We start from the raw sequence: 25,051 nt of genomic DNA, 5'->3' as shown, positions 1-25,051 counted from the left end.
GACTGACTGACTGACACTCTGACTGACTGACGGACGGGTAAAAAACATTATACCTCACGCAACTTGTTGCGTGGGGTATAAAAAGTTATGACGAAAGGGTGGACAAGAATGTTAAATTATTTATGTGCAGTTTTTACCTTAAAATCAGTATGACATTTAAAAAAGTAATTCTAGTTTAAACATACATACTTTTAATTTTTTCAAATATGCTATTTGCTACAAATAGTGCCAATCTTATGATATAGATTTTCTGATATATGCTTTTCTGATAATCTTGCAGATTATGCTAACGCTCTTTCATTTGTGATTACCATTCTACAAAGAAAAGGATGTGCTATTGGGCAAAGTCAAAACTGTTCCATTAGTCCTCTGTTGGTAAGTCTGTTTTATTGACCTACTGCTCAATACTGACCATAAGAGTTGAGTACAATCTTCCACTAGCTATTTGTTGTGTCCAAATACGAGTGAAAAATCCTCGTTGAGAGGAAGTACATGTAGTAACCTTATTTCGACACAAAAATAACAGGAGCTTTCTGTTTTATTTATCCATATACGACAGTGGAAACTACGTATGCGTGAATGTTTGATGACTGAAAAATAAATTAATTTGGATTTTTTTTTTTTTTACAAATAATTGTACGTCCCTTTCTTTTTCGTCAGTAAAGTTTTAAACAAAAAAAAAAAAAAACGCTTTTAATTCTAAATGATGAAGCAAATAAACGAACAAAAACAGATATCATTAATTTTCATGTTCATAAGAATTAATTGATTTTTTTCATATACGTAATCATTATATAAAGTTCCTTTTTCAGTTTGAAACAACTTTAAAAACGGCAGAAGATAATCTTATACGAATAACAAACCTTTGGCTTGAAACTGATGGCGGGCGTGGTCAACAGAGAACTATTGACAAAAGGGACATTCTTTCACTGACTGTTCTAAAAGATAAAGGGAAAAACTTGCCATTTGACTTCACAACAAAGTATGGATATCTGAAGTTGCCATACTTTGAAACCTTTCAAGACAGTCTTGGAAATAAGATTGTCGCCATTAACGTATGAATGCTCATTCATTACTCGATAATTTTTTTCTCAATTGCAACATAACGGCATTGCTACCAATCTGACAACTATTGTTTAAAAAGTGTTAAGTTTGCTTTTTGTATAATGTAACAGGACATGGACGTGTTTTTGGAAAAAAAATATGTAAAGTATTTTTTTTCCCTATGTCAAAGGTATTGACTTTTAGCAAAAGCCTACATATTGTTTTCTTTCTCAAAGGTACTGACATACATCAAAAGCCCCTATAACTACGTGAATAACACACAAGCCACATCTTCAGCTATAGTTAAACCGGTCGTTACCGACAAGAAAGGCAAACGTCTCAACCTAGATGATTTGGATGATCCCATTGATATGGCTGTTGACATGTCACAGGTTTTTTTCTTCAAAATCACGTTACTGAAAAAATCTTAAATCTTCAAATTATTAGCTAAACTAATATTTAATTTAGCTTTCTACTTATTGATTACTTGAATGGATTTTTAATGGCGCACGATTTTTTTTATTAAACATTTTTTTTTTGTAAAGTGCAACCTTCTTTTCACGTCTATTAGATTTTTACTGCTACCCACACATGGATGGAACCAGAAATTCTTGAGGATGGATCGTCTATGGCGGTAGCATTTGTGAATGAGACAAACGAAGCCTTTTCTGTAGAGTTTAAAATCAAATCGTTCCTGGAGTGTCAACTTAATGGTTTATTTGGGTATACCGGGTTACCAACTTATCTAAGGAGAAATATTGCAGTAAAAACTAAAGGCGCAAGAAAAGTTTTACAGAAAGTGCCAGATGATTTGCCCGTGTCTTTCTCCGACTCTATACTTCAAATAACAGTTTATAATACAAAATATCCAACAGATGGGTATTTGGATCCTTTAGTGTTGACATTAAGTTGTCAAGGTAACTTTTAAATTAGTTTTTTTGTCTTCTTTTTTACTTTATGTATTGAAAATCATGCTTTGGTTTAATATATATGTGTTATTCAATAAAGGTATAAGCTGGAACAAACAAGTGATACCTTTGTAATTCTTTTTCTTAAGATGATGTTGCAAGGCGAAAACGGAGAGATTTAAGTAAGTTTCTTTTCATAAGAAATTAAAACCATATGGTTGTTTCATGTAAAAAAAATTCCTTATATGCTTGAATTACAAAAAATTATTTTGTCAAGAAATCAATATTCCATTGGGAAAACAAACACATTAACACACCCTTTACTTCAAATTTAGACACAAAAGTTTAAGCAAAAGTAAAAGTTTTTTTTAAAGTAAACTTTCATAAACTAAACAACCAAGAAAAAAGCTCCCGTTGATCATAAACAGCAGTTAAGAATTTCAAACTAATACTCAACTGTTTATTACTAAGCTGCCAACATGGGACACTTATATCGGGTTCAAATTTTGAGTGTGGTTAACCTTGTTGGTGTGCTTTGGAAGAAATCAACTGCATCAAAGGTATTTTTACGCGTTAACATGACGCCTTTAATACAAACTGTGTTCTGTGGGAAGAGGGATGTTTTTTTTGTAGATTATATTAATATTTTTTTTGTTTTGTAGATTGTTAAGGCAGAAGGGAATGTAGCTGTTTTCAGAAGCACTTTTTTCGGAACGTTTGGGTCGGATGCTCTGCTCTCGCCACCTACCCCAATCAATTTCCAAGAAATATTCCTCAACTTTCTGGAAAAATTAGAATCCACTCCGCAAGTGCTCGCTGCTGAGGTCTTCTTGATAATTTTTTTCATTGTTATTGTTATACCGTTACGTAAAGCAGACCAAAATGACATTATGCTGGTGAGTTAATTTCTAGCCAAACAACTAATTCAAACTGACATCAATTTCATACTCGTATCCTAAAATCGGTTTAATTGCTTGATGCTTTGAGTTAGGTAATCGATTAAAACCTGTTTTTTTTAAAGATCAATGTATTCAGTTAAATATTAAACCCCCAACCTCTCTCTCTCTCTCTCTCTCAATCTGTACATCTAGAAGTTTGACCGAATGTCGAGTTTTTGGAACAATTTTTGAAAGCAATTTGAAAAACAAATCATTTTAAAAACTTTTGCTTCGTTTTTTCCTCTATTTTAGCCATTTTTTGCTATCTTTTGAAGAGTTAGTTTTCTTAAGTACATGTACATTCAACACGACAATTTTAATTATTATAGTCTTCAAATCAAAGCCCTGTAAAATGATGCATAAAACACAATCATTTATTTGCAAGAAAATCAATCTAGACTGAAGAAGTTTGAATTCACATAAAAACAATATTTTGTTGAGGATCCTTTTGGAAATATGTATAATTTGAGCCATGATTAAAGTGGAAGTTTTGAAACAAAATCGGCTAAAGGAGTAAACTTAAAGCGTAAATGTCGCATTTCCCGATTTCTTTACAATTTAGGAAATTTTTATTACAACCCTTAGTCCGTGAACATTTTTAAAAGATGTGCCTTTAGGTCGATCCATGAATGCAGACCTAGATAAAGGCACAGATGCATGTTTTTATTATTATTAGAGTTCAGTATTGTACTGACAAGTACAAAGAAAGGTAACTGTCATAGGAATGTTTTGACAAACGTTCATAAACATTAGAACCTCAAGTCATTTTTTTTAATGAAAAGGAATTTGTTCATTATACAGTGGGAGTACTTACCAGTACTTGATAATCAGCCTGATGATAAATTTCAATACTGTTTGTCAATATTTACTGCAATAAAATCATCGAGACACCTGACGTGTACAGTTTACCTGAAAATAACTGGAGAAAACGGATCAACAAGTGAAAGAATTGTTAAAACAAATTCTAGAGAGGTATCTTTAATATTCAAATTCTGAACCGTAAGATACGGGAATTTATGTTGATTCAACAGATTTGTTTTGATATAAAGTAAAGCATAGAATTATGTTCAAAATTTTGATGAAAACTCATATTCTAACCATTCTTTTCCTTATTTCTTACAATTTTCAGGACTTTCAAAGTGGCACATGTTGTAATTTTCTTTTAACAACTGAAGAACATCTGGGAAAATTGGAATCCTTAACAGTATGGCATGATAACAAGGGGAAAAGTCCTGATTGGAAATTGTCAAAAGTTGTGGTTATTGATCTATACACCAAAGAGCGGTATTTTCTATGAAATTATATTAAATGAAATTCTGAAACAAGTTCCATTCTAAAAATAAATCAAAGCCCTTGGAATTTTGAATCCTTATTTTAGTAATCGACAAAAACCTGTAATCCATCCAATTCGGACTAACATCGATTTAATATGTTTTTTTTCTTATAGTTTTCTGTTTCTATGTGGAGAATGGCTATCCATGAAATACGACGGTGTAAAAACTTTTCGAACACTTGTCCCGATAACACCGGAAATGATTAATGGTGAAGTGGTTTTCACTGAATTAAGTTTACGCGGTTTCTTTGATGACCACCTTTGGATTTCACTGTCAAAACGACCAAATTATAGTAGATTTTCCAGGGTTCAAAGACTTTGGAGCTTGGTTGCCTTATTGTTTTTGTCCATGGTTGCATCTGCTATGTGGTATAACTCTGAACCCACCGAAGAGGAGCAGTTAGCTAGTGGGAATGCCCAACAGTCTGTCGAATTGGGGCCTGTCAGATTTAACTTAAAACAGATTTATGTTGGATTAATGTCGTCCTTGATCACGGTTATACCCTCTGTCATAATTATTTCATTGTTTCGTAATAGAAGCTTAAAAAGTGAAAGTAAAACAACAAAAACAGAAAACATGGTCTACAAAGAAAAGAAGCATTATCGGTGTAGACTGCCTTGGTGGACTATATTTATTGCATATTTTATTATATTCTCTGCCATTGCTGCGGGTGGTTTCTTCACATTCCTCTATTCTCTGCAGTTCGGGTCGGAGAAGACGAATGATTGGCTATTATCATTTGTGTTTGGAACATTTGAGGGTGCGTTCATGATGGAACCACTTAAGGTATGAAAAGGAGATATTAGATTATATTTATACATGTAACTTCTTAGAATAGAAAATTAATTAAATGAATGTTACCTGTTATACATAGTCTGATCATTATTCCCCGTAGGATTGACTTATTTGAGCCAATTTTTTTCACAGATTGTGCTTTAATTAATAACACGCTTGTCACTTTTCGTCAGATTGTTTCGTTTGACTCAAGTCTTATTATGACCGACAATGATTTTGAACAGAAATATGTTTATGTCAAAATTACAAGAGTAGATGTAACCCATAAAATAGGAAAGTGTACAAACAAGCAGAGAAAGCTTTGAAATTTACTACAAGAATGTTACTCACAAAAATCAATCTTAACAGAACAAGTGGGTGAGCAAAAAATGCTTTTTTGTCGACATTCAAGTGAGAAAAAAGTATTCTTATGTTAGTTTATTTTCACTCCATTATTTTTTAAACCTTATACTCAAAGTATGAGTGAAAAAAAACACTCTTCTGTGAGAAAAAAAAAAACAACATTGGACAAAGAACAACTCTACATTAAAAAATTAATAAACTTTTATGATGTAACAACCCTATAAAAATCTTATCCATTTACATGCATTCCAAGTGTGATATATCACAATCGGTAATTAAATGCCAGTATTTGTTTTAAGTCCTACAGTACCGTGCTTAGCATGTTACTCTAAAAGGAAAACTTTAAGACAATTACATACTAATGATTTTCTTTATTGTTCTGATCTTAGTACCAAGAATATGACTTCAAAATATTAAATAAATAAATGATTTCTGTATAGAGAAATTTCCATACGAAAGAGTCAAGAGGTAACAATTTCACACCTTAAATTTAAAAGAACGTTTACCTGAAGTACAACAATCGAAAAACTGAAGATGCCTTCACTATGTGCATCCAAGTCTCTGTTTGTCCATATCAGAAAATTCTTAAAAAAAAAAAACAAAAAAAAAAAACAAAAAAAAACTAGGGCTAATTGTAACGGGAACCGTTACAGATGTTCCCCAAACGCTCCCCAACTCCCTTTTGGTGCCATACTCCCTTTAAGCTTCATTAAAAACGACAAACTCTTTGCATTTTACACTTTAACAACGTTTCCCTGAAGTATACCAAGTATATTCAAATTTTAGCATTTGCACGCGTGCACATGTAAATGCATGTGCGTAATGACCATATTCTCTTGTCTACACTATCTATATACATTAATATAATAAAATAATAAAGCATTTAATCCAAAAGTATTAAAAAATACGCTTCATCAAGTGTAATTTTGATTTTACTCATCTCACGTGCATGCATGTGCATGATGACCTTACCTTTTTGTAGGAATCCACTATGTCTATCTATGTTCTAAATCCCATCCTGTTTGGTTGAAAATCAAAGGAGTTATACCCATTTAAAGTTTAAGCCAATCAGATTGCAGCGCACGTGCATGCGCGTGTTTTCATGATACCTGCTATATATAATATTGTAGTATATTCTAATGCATGACTATGTTTAAAATTTCAAAGCATTTCGTCAAAAAACAAAAGAGATATTGAAATCTTTGTTTCAACCAATCAGAGGGAAGCGCACGTGCATGCACGTGAGTTCGTGCTAATTTGACCATGTCATATTATCTAGACTATTAATATATCCTTATAGAATGAGTTTCAAAGCATTTCAATAAAAAAATGTAAAAGTTATGGCTATAATAAGTATATCAGTCATTTCACTCATTTCACGCGCACGCACGTGCATGCGTATGCGCGCAAAATGACCTTCGTTGTGCACACCTACACTTGACACCTATTAACCCTAAAAAGGTTTTAACTTAGTTGGGTGAACAGTTTCTGAGAACACTCGCGGACAAAAAAAGTACCGGAGAACAAAGAAGAAAAAAAAGAATAATAATAATAATAACTAGTGCTAATTGTAACGGGAACCGTTACAGATGTTCCCCAAACGCTCCCCAACTCCCTTTTGGTGCCACATTCCCTGTAAGCTTCATTAAATAAGACAAACACTGTGCATTTTCGACTTTAACAACGTTTCCCCAGAAGGATACCAATTATATTCAAATTTTAGCATTGCATCCGTGCACATGTGAATGCATGTGCGTTATGACCATATCATCTTGTCTACACTATCTATATATTTTAATATACAATATATGAAAGCATTTAGTCCAAACGTATTTAAAATCACTCATTCAAGTGTATTATTAACTTCACTCGTTCTAAATGCACGCACGTGCGTGCACGTGCATGATGACCATACCTTCTTCTGGAAGTCCCTTATATCTATCTGTATTCTAAATCCCATCCTGTTTGTTTGAAAAACAAGGGAGTTACAGCCATCTCAAATTTCAGCCAATCAGATTGCAGCACACGTGCATGCGCGTGATTTCATGATTTTTTTCTATATCATATTGTAGGACATCCTAATGAAGGACTATGTTTTAAATTTCAAAACATTTCGCCAAAAAGCAAAGGAGATATAGCCATTTAAAGTTTCAGCCAATCAGACTGCAGCACACGTGCATGCGCGTGATTTCTTGAAATTTTTTGTATATCATATTGCAGGATATCCTAATGCATGACTATATTTTAAATTTCAAAGCATTTCGTCGAAAAACAAAGGAGATAAAGCCATTTAAAGTTTCAGCCAATCAGATTGTAGCGCATGCGCATGCACGTGATTTCATGAAACTTTTTATATATCATATTGTAGGATATCCTAATGCATGACTATATTTTGAATTTCAAAGCATTTCGTCAAAAAACAAAAGAGATATTGAGATTTTTGTTTCAGCCAATCAGATTTCAGCGCACGTGCATGCACGTGAGTTCGTGCTAATTTGACAGTGTCATATTATCTACACTATTAATATATCTTTATATAATGAGTTTCAAAACATTTGTTCAAAATGTAAAAGTAATAGCTATATTAAGTATATCAGTCAATTCACTCATTTCACGCGCACGCACGTGCATGCGTATGCGCGCAAAATGAACTTCGTTCCGCACACCTACACTACACACCTATTAACCCTAAAAAGGATTTAGCTCAGTTGGGTGAACAGTTTCTGAGAACACTCGCGGACAAAAAAGTCCGGAGAAGAAATAAGAAGAAAAAAGAATAATAGTAAGAAACAGAGTAAAAACAATATGTTCCCAAACTTCGTTTGGGGAACATAATAATAAGAAACCGAGTAAAAACAATATGTTCCCAAACTCCGTTTGGGGAACATAAAAACAAAAAAACAACTATCCTATTATCCTTGCCGTAATTGCAAATGCATCATTTAAGAATTAAGCAAAAAAGTAGAAAATAGCAGAAAAAAGTCGATAGGCAAGAATAAAAATACTGACATCAAGTGATATGAAATCGTAATATATTTGTTTGATATAATGACATCAATATAATGGATTTAAATAAAATCATAAAGCAAATGCAAATTCAAACAAAACTTCCTTATATGTATCATCAGGTTTTGCTCCTCGCATCTATACTTGGATTGTGCTGCAAAAGTTCCACAGACACATTTTTGGAGTGCGCTGGAGAAACTCACGTTCATAAAGGTGTGAATTTAATATTTTCCAGCGATATTGAATAATATGTTGATCAATTCATATGTAGTTTAATGTTTTCTCTGTTTTTTTAAATTTTCACATGTTTTAACTCATGTATTTCTCTAATTGCAGTAGCTTATGTTGATACAATGCAACGACAAGATTTGATCTACTTTCCTTGCCCAAACACAGAACCTGATATAGAAAAACTGAACAAACAACGAAAAGTAATTCAGCTGGATAAAAAACTTAAAAGCTTTGGTTTATCCTGGATAAAGAGTACTTTGTATATTCTACTGCTCGCAATTGTGTGTGCACACAATACTATAACAGAGGCCTTCAGACAGAACGAATATTTGAAAGGATCGGTCAAAGATACATTTTTGGTGAGATTACTAATTTTAAGGTAGTACACAATAGATAGCCAAATTTTTCCTCAAATTCATTTTTAGCTCACCTGCGCCGAAGGCTCAAGTGAGCTTTTCTGATCACATTTTGTTCGGCGTCCGTTTTTCTGTCTGTCTGTCTGTAAACTTTTCACATTTTCGACTTCTTTTCAAGAACCGCTGGGCCAATTTGAACCAAACTTGCCACAAGGCATCCTTGGGTAAAGGGGATTCAAGTTTGTTCAAATGAAGGGCCATGCCCTCATTCAAGGGGAGATAATTGGGAATTAATGAAAATTTGGTGGGATGTTTAAAAATCTTCTTCTCAAGAACCACTGTGCCAGGAAAAATGAAACTTATGGGGAAGCATTCTAAGCTAGTGTAGATTCCAGTTTCTACAAATCATGACCCCCCGGGGGTCGGGCGGGGCCACAATGGCCGACCAAAATTTACATAGATATATATGGGAAAATTCTTTAAAAATCTTCTTCTCAAGAATAGCAAAGGCATAATTGATCATATTTATGTGGAAGCATCCTCAGGTAGTGTAGATTCAAGTTTGTTCAAATCATGACCCCCGGGGGTAGGGCGGGGCTACCATGGCCGACCAAAGTTTTACATAGAAATATATAGGAAAATTCTTTAAAAATCTTCTTCTCAAGAATAGCAAAGCCATAATTCATCATATTTATATGGCAGCATTCTCAGGTAGTGTATATTCAAGTTTGTTCAAATCATGATCCCCGGGGGTTGGGCAGGGCCACAATGGCCGACCAAAGTTTTACATAGAAATATATAGGAAATTCTTTAAAAATCTTTTCGCGAATAGCAAAGCCATAATTGATGATATTTATATGGAAGCATCCTCTCGTAGTGTAGATTCAAGTTTATTCAAATCATGACCCTCGGGTGTAGGGGGGCCCAAAATGGCCGACCAAAGTTTAACATAGAAATAAAAACCAGAAGTCTCTGTCGAGACTGTAGCTCTACTGGTTTATACTTAAAACAAAGAAAGAGAAAAGTAGCAGTTGGGACTTGAAACTTTAAAACAGCAATAAATAGAAAAATGATCCTTGCCGCTCAACAAAATAAAAACCGATGCACCTAATTATGTATCTTAGTGTAGTCTACTTGTGTGCCAAGTTATACTGAAATCGGACCAAAACTGTAGAAGGAGTAGCATTTTGAAAGCATTTCACAGAAATTTCTATTTTTAGTAACCATGGCAACACCGTTCATCGAAATCAAAAACCGATGCACAGAATTATGCATCTTAGTGTAGTCTACTTGTGTGCCAAGTTATATTGAAATCGGGCCAAAACTGTAGGAGGAGTAGCATTTTGAAAGCAATTCATAGAAATTTCTATTTTTAGTAACCGTAGCAACACCGTTCATCGAAACACAGGGGCTTGCTCCTGGCGTGTAAAAAATATTTATAAAAAAACATAAACGATATACTATAAACTACACAAGGGAGGACGCCATCTTGGACCCCTTCCTCGCTTCAACCCCTATTTCTCTTTTAAATTCAAATATTCCGCTCACTCACCGCCTCAATTGTTTCAAGTAGTCCTTCTTCGAAGTCCTCAGCCATAAATTTCCCCCCAACAACCTCTTACATACATAATTTAAACGATTAATGAGCCGTAACCGCCGAATAGGACAGTTGGTATGGACAGCAACCGAAAGTAGGATGGCCTCGATTTCGCGCAGCCGTTCGGAACTCTCGGAACTCTCCATATAAATAAAGATAACTCCGTAATACTTCCGAATAAATTTCCCGCAATATTCTTGGCAATTTAATGTAAACAACTAAACATGGATGAAAATCAAATCAAAACGCTTAATATAGCTTTATCTGGCCACAACATTTTAATAACCGGACAGCCTGGAAGTGGGAAAAGCTATCTTATCTCTAATATAGCTAAAGAACTGAAAAATCATGGAAAAATAGTAAAAGTATCTGCCAGCACTGGGGTGGCCTCAGCTAATTTACAGCAACAAATAGGCCTTAACGAAAATGTGTCAACTTTGCATAAATTTATGGGAATAAAGGCCGGTATACACGATGAGATTTGTAATATAATACAAGTATTATAATACTTTTGTATTATAATACTTTCTTGTACACACGCTAATACATATCTTATAAGATTGTAAATAAAATATTATTCCCACGTGTTTTCTCCTGTCATATTTCTCTCTCTGTCAAAATAATAAAATGATAATAATAAGCTCTGCTTCTAGCATCTCTTTTGTGGTAGCTACAGTTTGATATATTCCACCAGTCCTCTTCCACTTCCCATAAAACCGCGAGTTTTTCGATACCTTTACTCGAAAAGTCGGCCATTATTATTTACCATGTGCTTTATTTAGTAATAATATAAATAGGATGACCCCCAATGTGAGTACATTTGATTGGTTGAAAGTGAAAGGTGAGTTAAGACTTGTATTAGGAAATAGAACATTGCTCTATTCTTAATACAATCTTATAAGATTCGAAAAATCTTATGATACACTGTATTAAGAGTGTATACACAGTAAGATTTTGTATTATAATACAAATCTTATAATACAAATCTTACCGTGTATACCGGCCTTAAGAGATGGGCGTTATGACAACGATCAGGCTTTGAATTTATTACTTTGTAATGAAAATATGAAAGAGACACTTGATGAGATATTGAAGACAGACTGTCTCATAATAGATGAGATATCAATGATAAGCCGAAAAACTTTGCAGCAAGTGGAATTTTTAAGAAAACTTAAAAGAAACACACGTTTTGGGGGGAACTCAGATAATCCTTTGTGGTGATTTTCTACAGCTACCATGTATTCCCAATCCCCATTACAATGATGATGGAAAACATTGTTTTCATTTTGAAGGAATACAAAATTTTCACCATATCCAATTACATGAAATCCATCGACTAGAGGAGCCTGATTTTATCAGAACAATTCATGATGTAGCCCAGTAAGATATTTTTTGTTCATTAATTAGAATATGTTCTGAAAAAAGCAAACTTTTATGGTTTTTTAAAAAAAATTCTGTTTTAAAATTAATACAGAAAAAAAATCAATTTAAGTTTAATAGGAGCTCGTCGATGCAACTCTTCTTATACTTTCAGGGGATGTTTATCTGAGGAGTCACATAATTTAATTGGGCGACTTAAAAGAAATTTACCCCCTGGTCCTGAACCTGTGAGGTTGTATGCTGAAAATCTTGACGTGGAGATTTGGAACTCTGAAAAATTGCTTGAGGCAGAAGGTAATTTGCTAAATAAATATAAACACAATAAATGTTCATGTATATTATTAGACATTTCCTATCAATTCATATTTCTAAAAGCTAATTAAAATGTTTAAGATGTAAACTTAAAACATATTAAGATTGATTTTATGATCACAACTGTTCACTTCAGTATATTATAATGGCTAGATTGGCTCAACTAAATTCTGATGGTTTTTGGTCTTTTTGTTGAAACTTTAGAATCCGATGAGTAGGGGTCAGTTAACAGTTGTCCAGCATTTAATTTCCTTGCTCTGCAGGTTGATGACTGTGAAAGTATGATATTGTTGATTGTACTGCAGTAATTATAATAATTTGGATTAGAGTTATTTCCATTAAATAATCCTCTCTGCTGACAGAAAACATTTTCAGCAATGTCTGAGTTGAATCTTGCAGGTACTATTTCTGCCCCTTTGAATTGTTCTAAATGAACTCTACAAATGTAAAAGATTTTCAATGTCATCTAGGCATTTACTACTTGGCAGCATTTTGTTTGCAATTTTCGCAGGGAGTTGCTGGTATTGAGACCGCCATTGCTGAAACCACTGAAGCACAGATTGTAAATCAGAGAGTCTTGAATCATTAATGCTGTTGATGGGTCTTGGGTCTCGGAAGATTCTTACAAGTGTGGATGACTGTTCTAGCAGGACGATTGTGCCTTTCAATATGTCTCTGTTGTGTAAACTATCTTGGTACTGCTTCATCAAGTGAAGCATATCTTCATTTAAGACTTCATCAGCCAAATGGTTCCTCATTTTTTCAGTAGAATCAGGATGAATATGAGTTGAAGTAAGTTTGTAATGTACCTTCCTTGAATTTGTTTTTTCATCCCACTTGTATGCGTCAATCCAGTGATCCCAGACAATGTAGGACTCTTCTATTTGTAGAAGTCGTTTCGAATACTTATGGTTTCCACTACTTAACAGGGAATTCCGCAGCTTTTTCATATTGTGTGAAAAATCTTGACAGCGGGCAATTTTTTTTCCAGGACAAACTAGATGATCAGAGAGGAATAATTCCTTATTTGGATTACCACTGAAATGAATTTTAGTAAATTCCCTATTTTGACCACCACCATCCTGCATAATATAGTCTACAAAGAACCCCCATGATTGTAGTTTTGACACTGCTTCCCATATTAAGATGTAGAGTTCTGAACCCTTAACGCCACAAGTTGGGAAATGAGCAATTGGAAATCTGAAACCTGTATTTCCAAGGAATGTCAGTTGTAAAACATCTGTAGCAAGACTTTGTTGAACTCCCCCTTCTCGAAGGATATTGATACACTGTGCCTCCTCGCCTGTATCAATCCAACCTACCAGTTCATTACTTTTCCCCTTCACATGGATGACCAAATCTTGTTGGATTTTTGCCTCATCATGGATGATCCCTCCATAATAGCCACTTGAGGGTACATTGTTTGCTTGGGCAGTATTGTACATCCATTGTAGGGATTCATCATTAATGCCTGGTCTTTGTGGCACACTGTTTTTCAGCCTCCTTAGATGTCGGCCTGAAGGCAACTGAAAAACTTGACAATCTCTTAAATCTTCATAGGCTTTGGCTCCTTTACACCATAAGTTTAAACATAGTCTTAATGTAAACTTATCCCATCTCACAAGACAGGTATGGCTTAAATTGGAGCTTAGAATAGTGTGTTGAGTTTGTAAAAAATGTTTCATTTCAGTAGATGCGTTAGGGAAAATATTCTCAAATATTCTCTGTACATCATGACTTGTCTGACCTAATTGTATAGAGTTACTGTCATCAGCTGTGCAACTGTTCAACTGCTTATTGCAAGTCCTACATGATCCACCTACTGTACACCAAGTAAGGGCTTGGCTACAGGTTCGACATCTGAGCCTACTTTCAGATTTCCCATTCTCATTACCTCGTGTAGTAAGATTCTCACAGATGGCTTTAGAAGGTGCATTGCGTTTTAGGTTCAAAATGCCCTTACAGATATTTATTTTGGACACCAAGTGAAGAATTTTATGTAAAGATTCTGCTGTGCAGTTGAAATCATTAGAAATGTAGAGTTCATTAAGGTCAATTGGTTTATTTCGGATTGACAGATTCCATATCTTCTGCTGAAAATCTAACTTCATTTCTTTCATCACAATGTTACCATTTTATAACTATTTCAGATGGCATCAATAGAGTAACAGTTGATAACAAGCTGCTTAATATCATAGCTGAGATTAAATGTTTCCCAACAGACCATGGTGTAAGAATGGACAAGTCTTTCTCAGTTTTGAATTTTATGCCAACAAAATAATGTTTTCTTCCCTTTTCATGTCTAAGTCTTACTTTCTTGATGTCAAAAATTGAAAAGATGATTTTTGAGAAGACATATTCACAGATAGGTTGTATGCCAGCATGAGCACAGGCTTCTTGATATGCTGTAACTAAAGCAGACACTTCTATTTTTGAATCACTTTCACTGCATATATTGGTACATAACCTATAACACAAAATATGAAAATATATTTGTTAATTGTAATGCTGTCTCACATACCTAATAATAGTGTTTCGTTACTTAAAATTCTGTCATCAAAGTGCCATTTGGTTGTTTGTGTCAGAATGTTCGTTTAAATTTTTGCATTTGAATGATTTCTTAAACAAGTCCAGCATTATTTTAAAATATAATTTGTGTATAATCATGATTTTGTCATGCACATTTCAGTTTGAACAACTTTATTTCTTCAAATGAATTAGGTTAGATACTGTGCATTTTTGTGGTTGTGTCGGTCGGGGTGGGGGTCAGGTGAGGTGGGAGTTGTCCTTTTTTATCCCTGTAGTTTGTTTATATATAAAGGAAAATAATCCTGGGATAATGTAGATTTTAAATTGTCCAAATTATGATCCGTGGCGTAGGGTCGGGTCACAATAGGTATTACAAGGGGGAAATCTGGTAAAGAACAGTGTGGTCAAAGCTTCTCAGGTTAGCGATGTGGCCCATGGGCCTCTTGTTAATTGTAAACTAAAGACTCAGATTGGATTGTCTAAATCCTCTGTGGAAAAGGTCTAGAATTTATTCTACTAAAATTGAAATATACATCTTATAAGAAGAACAAAATTATGTACACCACCCAAGCAAGAGTGTGCATTTATATCATTTATTTATTTTTTGCAGGAGATTCAAGGTCATATCTTGCGGAAGACAGTGGAGATGTAAAACAGCTAGTAACAGTGTCAGCACTGAAACAATTAGTCATCAAGAAACATTCTCCTGTCATGTTACTGGTAAATTTATCCAGCACATTGGTAAATGGACTACGGGGCATTGTGAAGGAAGCAAAACTTGACAGCATTGTAGTGTATTTCCCCACTCTGGACAGACAGGAGGAAATCAAAAAGCACATGTTCACAGTTTTCTCAAAGATACATCAAAAGGATGTTGCCTCTAGGCTGCAAATACCACTAAGACTGTGCTATGCTACCACTGTTCATAAAGCACAAGGCCTAACCCTGGATCGTGTCCATGTTGATTGTAAGATAATGTATCAATCTGGACAGATTGCAGTGGCTTTAAGTCGTTGTAAAACCAAAAAAGGCTTGCGCATTGTTAACTTTTCAGAGAATTTAATTCGCAAACCAGGAAAAGATGTCGTGGAATTTTACAGTCGAGTACAAGCCTATCCTAAGAAAAACTTGTCTTGTTGTCATTCTGAACAGATTCATGATACTGAGAGAAGAGAATCACCTACACGAGAAAACAGGAATGTTGTTCAATATCAAGGTGACAGTGATGCTGACTCAGAATTTGATGATGAGGATGATGAAAGAATGGTATCCTTACTAAATAATTTAGATGAAGTTGAAAAATTGTCTGACTTTGAATTTCAACTACCAGAGGCAGTACAGGTGGAAGATTGTTTGGATGCAGTAAAAAACAAATTCACTGTAACAGAGCATCAGCGGCTAGAGAACAATGCTATACTTGAATTGAAAAAAAATTCACAGACTGGTACGTTTGTCAGATTCCTGTGGAATGAATTTCATAAACTGAAAACAAACATTCTCAAAGAAGGGGAAAAAATTGAAAATAAAACTATATCAGAATTTTACCATCAGGTGAATGAATTCATCACTAAAGACAAATATCTTTTGATGGAGAAATTGTTATTCCCCAATATATCTCAAGAAGAAAAAAATGTGCTTTTTAAAATTTCTACTGATGTCAGGAAAAGAGTTTTGGAAACTTATACTGAAACTTTTCGCAAAGCTACTTCATCTGAAACTGGCTCTGAAATATCATTTGAAGACTCAGCAGCTGGTAAAGGGAAAATTAGATATATTGGTGGTTGGTGTGTTGGAAAATTGTTAAAAAGTAAAAGATCTAGTATCAAGAAAAACCTGTACAAGAATGTACATAAAAAAATGTGCAGTCTTTAAGCATTGAGCTAGATTTATTGCAGCAACTTTGTGAATCAGAGGGGATTTTATTTGAGAAATCAGAAGAGCAAGAGTCATTGTGTGAAACAGCAAGAAGACAAAACTTGAGAAAGGGCCTGACCAATATATCAGATGAGACCTATCACTTTTTCCTGAAATTGGACAAAGAAATCAGAAAATTGGAATCATCACATAATATTCAGTTATATGGACAAAATTTGTTCTCATTTATTCAAGATGACCTCTTTTCCAATCAGAGTCTGCATCAATGCTTTGAGAGCTTACTTCCACCCACAGCAGAAAAAGAAACTGTGAAAAAACTGATGAAGGATATTTTGGAAAAATATGGGATAATGAGTCTGTCTCAAGTTCGGAGAAATTACTTAGAAGAAATGAAAATAAGAAAAACAGAGGCACACAGAAAACAAATCAAGATAAAGAAAAATAAAATTGGAAAAGACATATTTAATTTCACAGTTATAAAATGTGACCAAACACATGGAAAGATTATGTCACATCGACGGCTTCAATCTGAGATTTTAAGTACCAGTCCACATAAAAATCAGACAAAACTGTAAAAAAGTGATACATGAAGGTTTTCAGAATTTGATGATTTTCCACTCATAGATTTATTTTGAAGTATGAACAATGTATGTAAAATGAAAAATGTTTTGAGTCATGGTAACCATGGAAACCCAGCCAAAGAAATATCCTTAGCAACCGGCGGATTTTTCAGTGTTGAAGGACAAAAAATCACCTATCTTTGAGGCTTAAAATAAGTCGCAAATACCATGAGAATTATTCTTACTTATGGGTGTAATAAAGATACACATTTATTGTGTTCTAATAATGTAATAAAAAATATTTAGGTCCTAAGTCAGTTCTGTGGTAGACATTGGAAGGTACACATGTTTTACAAGTTTTGCTGATTCAGCATTTTTCGTGATTTTGGCAATATTCAAGGCCAAATGTTAAAAATGGCCAGATTAATACAATTGTTGCATGTATCTCACATAAAAGCAGAGGTATTTCTCTTTTAGAATTTGAAGTCAAATCCATGGGCTCTTTTGAAAATCGAATCTGTTTCCTAGCAACAAAAATGGGCTTTTTGATGCATAAAATGAGAAAAAAATGTAAAAAGTTTACGGAAAAATCAAATGAACGGTTATTTATGATAAATAAGATACAAATTTTAAAATACTGTAATTAAATTTGGTCTCCCTAGCACATCATTGAATATTGCATAATTCCTTATCTCCATAGCAACGGCAGGTTCTCCATAGCAACAAGGCAAAGAAAGGTAGTTTTGGCGTGTATTCGTTTAATCTTATTTAGGCTTATGCAAATTAAGTCAGAAAAATGTGATTGAGCAAAACTGACAATGAACTGTTGGTCAATCTTAATTCTTTTCGTCTTTAATCAACCCATGGCAACGATTCCCAGTGCATGGCAACCAATGTACCCTATGCCTCCTGTAAAGAGTTTGACTTATGGATCAGTGTTCGTCATAGAAATGAAAATTAAATTCATGTGTTGATGATTTTATTTGTGGAGAGTGCTAAAAAAATATATGAAATGTTCAATCAATTGTTGCCATGGCAATAACTACATGTGAGTGAATTTAAAATGGGGCGAAGTTCAAAAAACACAGTACATTTTTAAATTCTTAAACAGAACTGTGACTGGGCGAATTTAACACGGGGCAAAATTTCCTCTATGTGTGAACAAAAATCATATGATACCATATTAAGGATGTTTTCCATAGATAATGTTTTAATGTAACTTGTACGATATTGTGGATTAGATTCAAGACACTCACGGTGCATGGTTTCAATGGCTGCATTTTATTTCCGGAACTGTTTTCATTTCTGATATTTTAAAGTTTTCATCTCTGACATTTTTCAAGCAGTACTTTTATCCAATGAAAGTTGCTAGGATTTAAGACTTAACTCATGAAAAATATTACAGAATAAATCATAAATAAATTATTGAAATCCAAAATAATGAGTTTTGCAATTGACTTTGGGTAATGTTTTAAACCAAAGCCCTTGACATGGGGGGGGGGGGGGGGGGGGATTAGGTTCGACATTCGGTACCACTCTTTTTCCAAACAGCACCACTTTGAATTCCTAATTTTAAACCTATTCAGCAATGTGTGTGGAAAGTAGGGGGCTTAAACCTACGCAGCAATGTTTAATGTCTATACTAGGAAGAGACTAAGCCCTAGCCCCCCCCCCCCTCCGGTTCCGACGCCTATGTAGTTTGGTAACTTTATAACCATAGACAGAGTAGGGGAATTACAAAAATGTTAACTATATAATCATTTAAGCCCCGTCCTAACACCAGAACCCCTGTCCAAAGGCCATGAAATTCACTACTGTAGAACAGGAATTCTTTCTCATCGTAACTATGTACCCAGGAGAAGAGGAGAAGATTTTCAATCTAGTTAGCCCAGCCCTAGCATACAGAACCCCTGACCCTGGGGCAAAGAATTTTACTATTTTGGTACAGTGTAGAAGATTCAATGCTTATTACAATCATTTCAACAGTTTCACTGCTTGATGTCTAGATCGAAGTAAAGAAGATTTTTAAAGACTGCATTAATTTTAGTGGTTTTGGTCCCACCCCTCAGGGAACCTGAAATTCACAATGTTGTGTTCCTCTTTTACTCAAAGATGGGTTATTACAAATTTGGTTGAAATTGGTTCAGTGGCTCCAAAGAAGAAGCTAAAAATGTTCAAATGTTTACGACCGCCGAATGACATACGAAGACGAACGAACAGAGATAGCAATATGTCACCTGAAAGACTCAGGTGACCTGAAATTCTCAGAAGCACATCTCCCTTTAAAAGTGCAGTTTTAAGTTTGAACTCAGATATGTAAGGATGGAAATTAAAAGGCATACAGAAATACTTCTGGTAAATACAGACCCTTAGTAAGCAATTTCGGGGGTGGGGTGGGGTGGGGGTTACAGCCATATATTTTCAGTTTGGGCACTATCAACAACTGAAAATTCCTTGGCAAACAAACCAAAAAATAGAAGATCGTCAGATATTATTATTATTGAGGGGGCACATGTATATTGTAGTGAAGTTTTCAATAATAGCTAAGTATCGGCATAATAACCCCCCCCCCCCCCGCTTCTTACACAGCCATAGGAAAAACAATCATCTCAAAAGACAGTAGAATGTTTTTAATACGAAGACATCACAATTACGCCTGTACATGTAGCACAGGGAAAGATATTAATATACTTAGTAAGTATTATTGTTACTTATATTATTGTATAAGTATGTATTGAATTATAAATATGTTTTTATTTTTTGAACATGAAATAAATTTATTTAAAATTTTATTTCCAGCTGTTTGGTAAGCAAAAAAATTATCAGAAAGGGATCCTGCAGATATCCAAGAAATACAAAAAATGTTGGAAATGAAATAAAATTGTCGGAATTGAAATTTTAAGCATGTCGGAAATCCATTGTAAAATACTGGAAATTAAATGCAGTGAAAGAAAACAAGAATATGAAATGAGCAAGCATACAAAATTGTGTACACTTAATAAAACCCTTAACCCTGGTAATGTTTATCTAGCATATATTGTGTTCATTTGAGATAATTTCCATTTTTCAAAAGATAAGATATTTATAAGCTTGTATCTTTAACTTGTTGTTGGGAAGCTGACACTTATTCAGTTTACAAGAATCTGTAGCTCTGGAGCTTCAAACGCAATTACCCAGAAAACAGGCCCAAGCAACACGTCTCAAAGTAGTGGGAGCAATCTCCAACATCGCTCACCTGAGCACATGGGCTAGGTAAAAACAAATCAGCTCAGCAATCAAAAGTTTACTTGGGGAAGGGAAGGGGATGGACTTGAATTTTATACTTCTTACCACCATATCGATATAAATTACTGGTATCAATGTAAAAACTTTGGGCCACGAAAGATGAAACTTATGTAGAAGCTTCCTCAGGTAGTGTACATTCAAGTTTATTCAAGTCATGAGCCCCGGTGGTAGGGTGGGGCCACAATGGACGACCAACGTCTTACATAGGAATATATAGGAAAAATTTATTAACAGCAAAGCCATGATTGGTCATGTTTATATGGAAGCATCCTCAAATAGTGTAGATTCAAGTTTGTTCAAATCATGACCCCCGGGGGTACAGCCACAATGGATGATCAAAGGATATATAGGAAAAATATATATATATATATATTTTAAATATATAAAAATCTTGATTGGTCTTGTTCAAATGTTAGCATCCTCAAGTAATTTAGATAAAGATTTCTTAAAATCATGACCCCCAGGATTGGGTGGGACCACAAAAGTGCATAACTTATTTGGAATAAAGCCACAGTTAGTCAAAAAATATGTAAGCACCCTAAGTTAGTGTAGATTCAAGTATGCATAGATTCAAGTTTGTTCAAATCCCCCCCCCCTTTTAGGATCGGGACCACTTAGGCATTTACTAAATTGATTTTTCCTAGCCACAGTGCTAAGGTGAGCGATGTGACCCATGAGCCCTGTGTGACATGGATGAGTTCGATGTCAATTGTTTTGTTTTTGCTGCATAATATTTCCATTTTAAGATATGAACTAACCGGATACATGAAGATGACCCTCTGACCATCGTTTGCATAATTTTTGAAATATGTTTGCACTACATTAATGCAAATCTCACCAAACAACATACAAAAATAAAGTTTCTACTTGCGTGACTAGCCATGTTTTATTAAATTCATTTGTATTTGTTTGATCTAGCTTCGGACATCTTGCAATATTTCTTTCAAATGGTGTAAACTTCAATTTTACGTAAATAACTGTAACTGACTGCGATGCGACTTTTCTCATTGTCCCCCGCTTTCGCGAAAGCAAGGGGACATTAAATATCATTCGTCTGTCCGTCAGTCTGTCCGTCACAAAAACTTTAACCTTGCCCATAACTTTTGATTTAGTGGAGCTATGACTTTCATATTTCACATGTGTATTCCTTGGGACAAGACCTTTCTTTGGGTACCACCAAATTTAACCTTTTGACCTAGACGTTTGACCCTCTTTTACACAAAAATTCCAAAGTTTTACTTTGGCCTTAACTTTTGAATGGAAGGTATAGGGACTTTCATATTTCACATATGTATTGTTTGGGCAAGACCTTTCATTGGATACCAACAACCTTGACCTTTTGACCTTGACCTTGGAGATTTACGTTTTTATGAAAAAAACATTAATCTTGACCAAAACTTTTGAACGGTGAGGGCTAGGGCTTTCGTACTTCACACATGTAATCCTTTTGAGAAGATCTTTCATTGGATACCAACAATTTTTACCCTTTGACCTTGACATTGGAGTTTTAACTACTTTTTTAAAAAAAAAAATTAACTTTGGTCACAACTTATGATAGGATGTTCATATTAGACACAATATGTCATAAAGAATAATTAACATCTCATCAACAAAGACATCGAAAGCGGGGGACCACAATTCTTTGAATTAATGCTTGTTTTGGTTTATTTTAATGTGCCGCGTCGCCCTCATGGAGCAGTGGTTAGAGCGTCTTCTCTAGAGTTACGAAGGAAGGAGCTGATCCTTCCTTCGCGGGTTCGAATCCCACTGTGGGACACAGTAGGTGCTACCTTTGAGCTACCGCGAACGGTTCTTTTCGTTTGGAAAAATCACTCTCCAATCTATGACAAGTATCAATAGAATAATTAAAACCTGATCTTCATATTCAATTGGAAATATCATTTGAAATGTTTCCATATTGACATTATTCATTTTATTTATCTATTTATTTTCATGAGGATTTAATTCATACATTGTAATACTTTCTGAGAAATCTGTGACGAGTGCCTAATCTTTCAATATTATGAATAACGACTACAGAGTATCCGATACTGAAAACGTAACATTGTTTGCTATGTGCTAGAAGTAGTTGTTATGGATTAAATGAGTTTAAACGTACATGTACTTTCGAAAAACAAACATTTCAACATCATTTTTTCTTCATGACGTGATTTAGATAAAGATTTACAGGTGACATGAATATACGTCAAACTTTCTTTGTGTCGTTGCCAGGGGAATGGTGTTGTTGCTATGGAAATAAGTCATTGAACAATATTTAATAACTTGATACAACATTTTAAAGTCTTACCGAACTATCACCAAGCAATTATCAGCATATTACTTGAGTATCCAATTCCATGACAAACAATACAATCCCAAAGTCAAATCTGTTTTACAGGAGACTTAGGAACTTTGGTTGTCATGAACACGGAATCCTTGCCATATGGGTTGATAAAGTACCAAAAAAAAGAAGAAAATAACAATAATAAAACCAACAGTTCATTGTCAATTTTGCTCAATCACATTTTTCTGACTTAATTTGAATAAGACTAAATAAGTTTAAACTAATACATGCCAAAACTACATTTCTTTGCCTTGTTGCTATGGAGAACCTGCCGTTGCTATGGAGATAAAAAATTAAGATTGACCAACAGCTCATTGTCAGTTTTGCTCAATCACATTTTTCTAACTTAATTTGTATAAGCCTAAATAAGATTAAACGAATACACGCCAAAACTACCTTTCTTTGCCTTGTTGCTATGGAGAACCTGCCGTTGCTATGGAGATAAAGAATTATGCAATATTCAATGATGTGCTAGGGAGACCAAATTTGATTATAGTATTTTAAAATTTGTATCTTATTTATCATAAATAACCGTTCATTTGATTTTTCCGTAAACTTTTTACATTTTTTTCTCATTTTATGCATCAAAAAGCCCATTTTTGTTGCTAGGAAACAGATTCGATTTTCAAAAGAGCCCATGGATTTGACTTCAAATTCTAAAAGAGAAATACCTCTGCTTTTATGTGAGATACATGCAACAATTGTATTAATCTGGCCATTTTTAAAATTTGGCCTTGAATATTGCCAAAATCACGAAAAATGCTGAATCAGCAAAACTTGTAAAACATGTGTACCTTCCAATGTCTACCACAGAACTGACTTAGGACCTAAATATTTTTTATTACATTATTAGAACACAATAAATGTGTATCTTTATTACACCCATAAGTAAGAATAATTCTCATGGTATTTGCGACTTATTTTAAGCCTCAAAGATAGGTGATTTTTTGTCCTTCAACACTGAAAAATCCGCCGGTTGCTAAGGAAATTTCTTTGGCCGGGTTTCCATGGTTACCATGACTCAAACCATTTTTCATTTTACATACATTGTTCATACTTCAAAGTAACTCTATGAGTGAAAAATCATCAAATTCTGAGAACCCTCATATATCACCCTTTGTCTGATTATTATGTGGACTGGTACTTAAAAGATGACATTTTCTTGGAAAATAAATTCACTAGAGCTGAAATTGAGCTACTATGTAAAGGTTATTGAGTTTCTGTGAAAGGTCATCGGTTGAAAAAAGACTTAAGAGTTGCATTAAACAAGGCTATAATGGACTCGGAGACAATGATGCAGCCAGAAATTCTGACGTCAGATGGCAGTCTTTCTGTAGAAGAAAAATTGGAAGTAAATACTGGTGAAAAAGTTGCAGGTGGAAATCATGATGAGACTACAATGCCGGCAGAACCCTCTACATCCAAAAAAACCAGAACAAGAGGAAGAAAGGGAAAAGAAAAAGGCGAAAAATTGGATGAAAATACTGGTGAAAAAGTTGCAGGTGGAAATCATGATGAGATTACAATGCCGGCAGAACCCTCTACATCCAAAAAAAAAGAACAAGAGGAAGAAAGTGAAAAGGAAAAGGCAAAGCAAAAAAAAGCAGAAAAAGTACATGGCCATGTGGGGTTTGTGGCAATAACTTTGAGGAGGAGAGTGTTGCGTGTGATGGATGTGATACATGGTATCATTTTACTTGTATACATATTGAAGACGAAACTGAACTTGAGGATGAATGGTACTGTAACACGTGCAAAACTGGTGATGATGTTTTCTAATATATATCCATTAAAACTGATAAGATATGTAAAAGGTAAACATGGTGAAATGTTTATTAAATATATGTGGCATTAATATATTGTTTCAATGTCTCCTTTTTTTAAAGATTACATTGAATTTGTTGCAAATTTAATCACTGCATTATACATTTGATTTGCTGTTCTTTACATATTCACCTGCATTATACATTTGATTTGCTGTTCTTTACATATTTCACCTTTCTTTTATCCCTACCTTAAACTTATTTTGTTTATGATTATTTCTATTGAAAAAAATCTTTGAATGAGTTAAAAAATTACATTGATTGTGTAAATGAAACACTAATATATTTTTATTCTTTTAAAAATTACATACCAAGAAGCTGCATATTTTTCCATGTTCTTCAAAATTTTCCCGTACTTATTTAAAAAGTCCGCCTTTATCACCATAAGCAGT

At 34.2% G+C, this 25,051-nt stretch overlaps 1 protein-coding gene across 1 annotated transcript in view; it reads left to right on the top strand.

Annotated features, from left to right (window-relative positions):
- LOC134282427 (uncharacterized) overlaps positions 1 to 25,051 on the top strand; it is a 54,656-nt gene that overhangs the window by 8,967 nt on the left and 20,638 nt on the right. The window contains 12 exon segments of the mRNA XM_062764840.1: positions 281 to 375; positions 813 to 1,055; positions 1,281 to 1,436; positions 1,616 to 1,961; positions 2,102 to 2,134; positions 2,424 to 2,512; positions 2,615 to 2,848; positions 3,692 to 3,862; positions 4,020 to 4,174; positions 4,338 to 5,010; positions 8,490 to 8,580; positions 8,704 to 8,957. Of these exon segments, the coding sequence (XP_062620824.1) occupies positions 281 to 375; positions 813 to 1,055; positions 1,281 to 1,436; positions 1,616 to 1,961; positions 2,102 to 2,134; positions 2,424 to 2,512; positions 2,615 to 2,848; positions 3,692 to 3,862; positions 4,020 to 4,174; positions 4,338 to 5,010; positions 8,490 to 8,580; positions 8,704 to 8,957 (2,540 nt within the window).

The sequence above is a fragment of the Saccostrea cucullata genome, unplaced genomic scaffold (genome assembly GCF_032062105.1).
Source record: "Saccostrea cucullata isolate Sc308-1 unplaced genomic scaffold, CSIRO_AGI_Scuc_v1 ctg312, whole genome shotgun sequence".
Classification (NCBI taxonomy): Eukaryota; Metazoa; Mollusca; class Bivalvia; order Ostreida; family Ostreidae; genus Saccostrea; species Saccostrea cuccullata.
The sequence above is the reverse complement of the archived record's forward strand: the minus strand, read 5'-3'. Positions and strand labels throughout refer to the sequence as shown.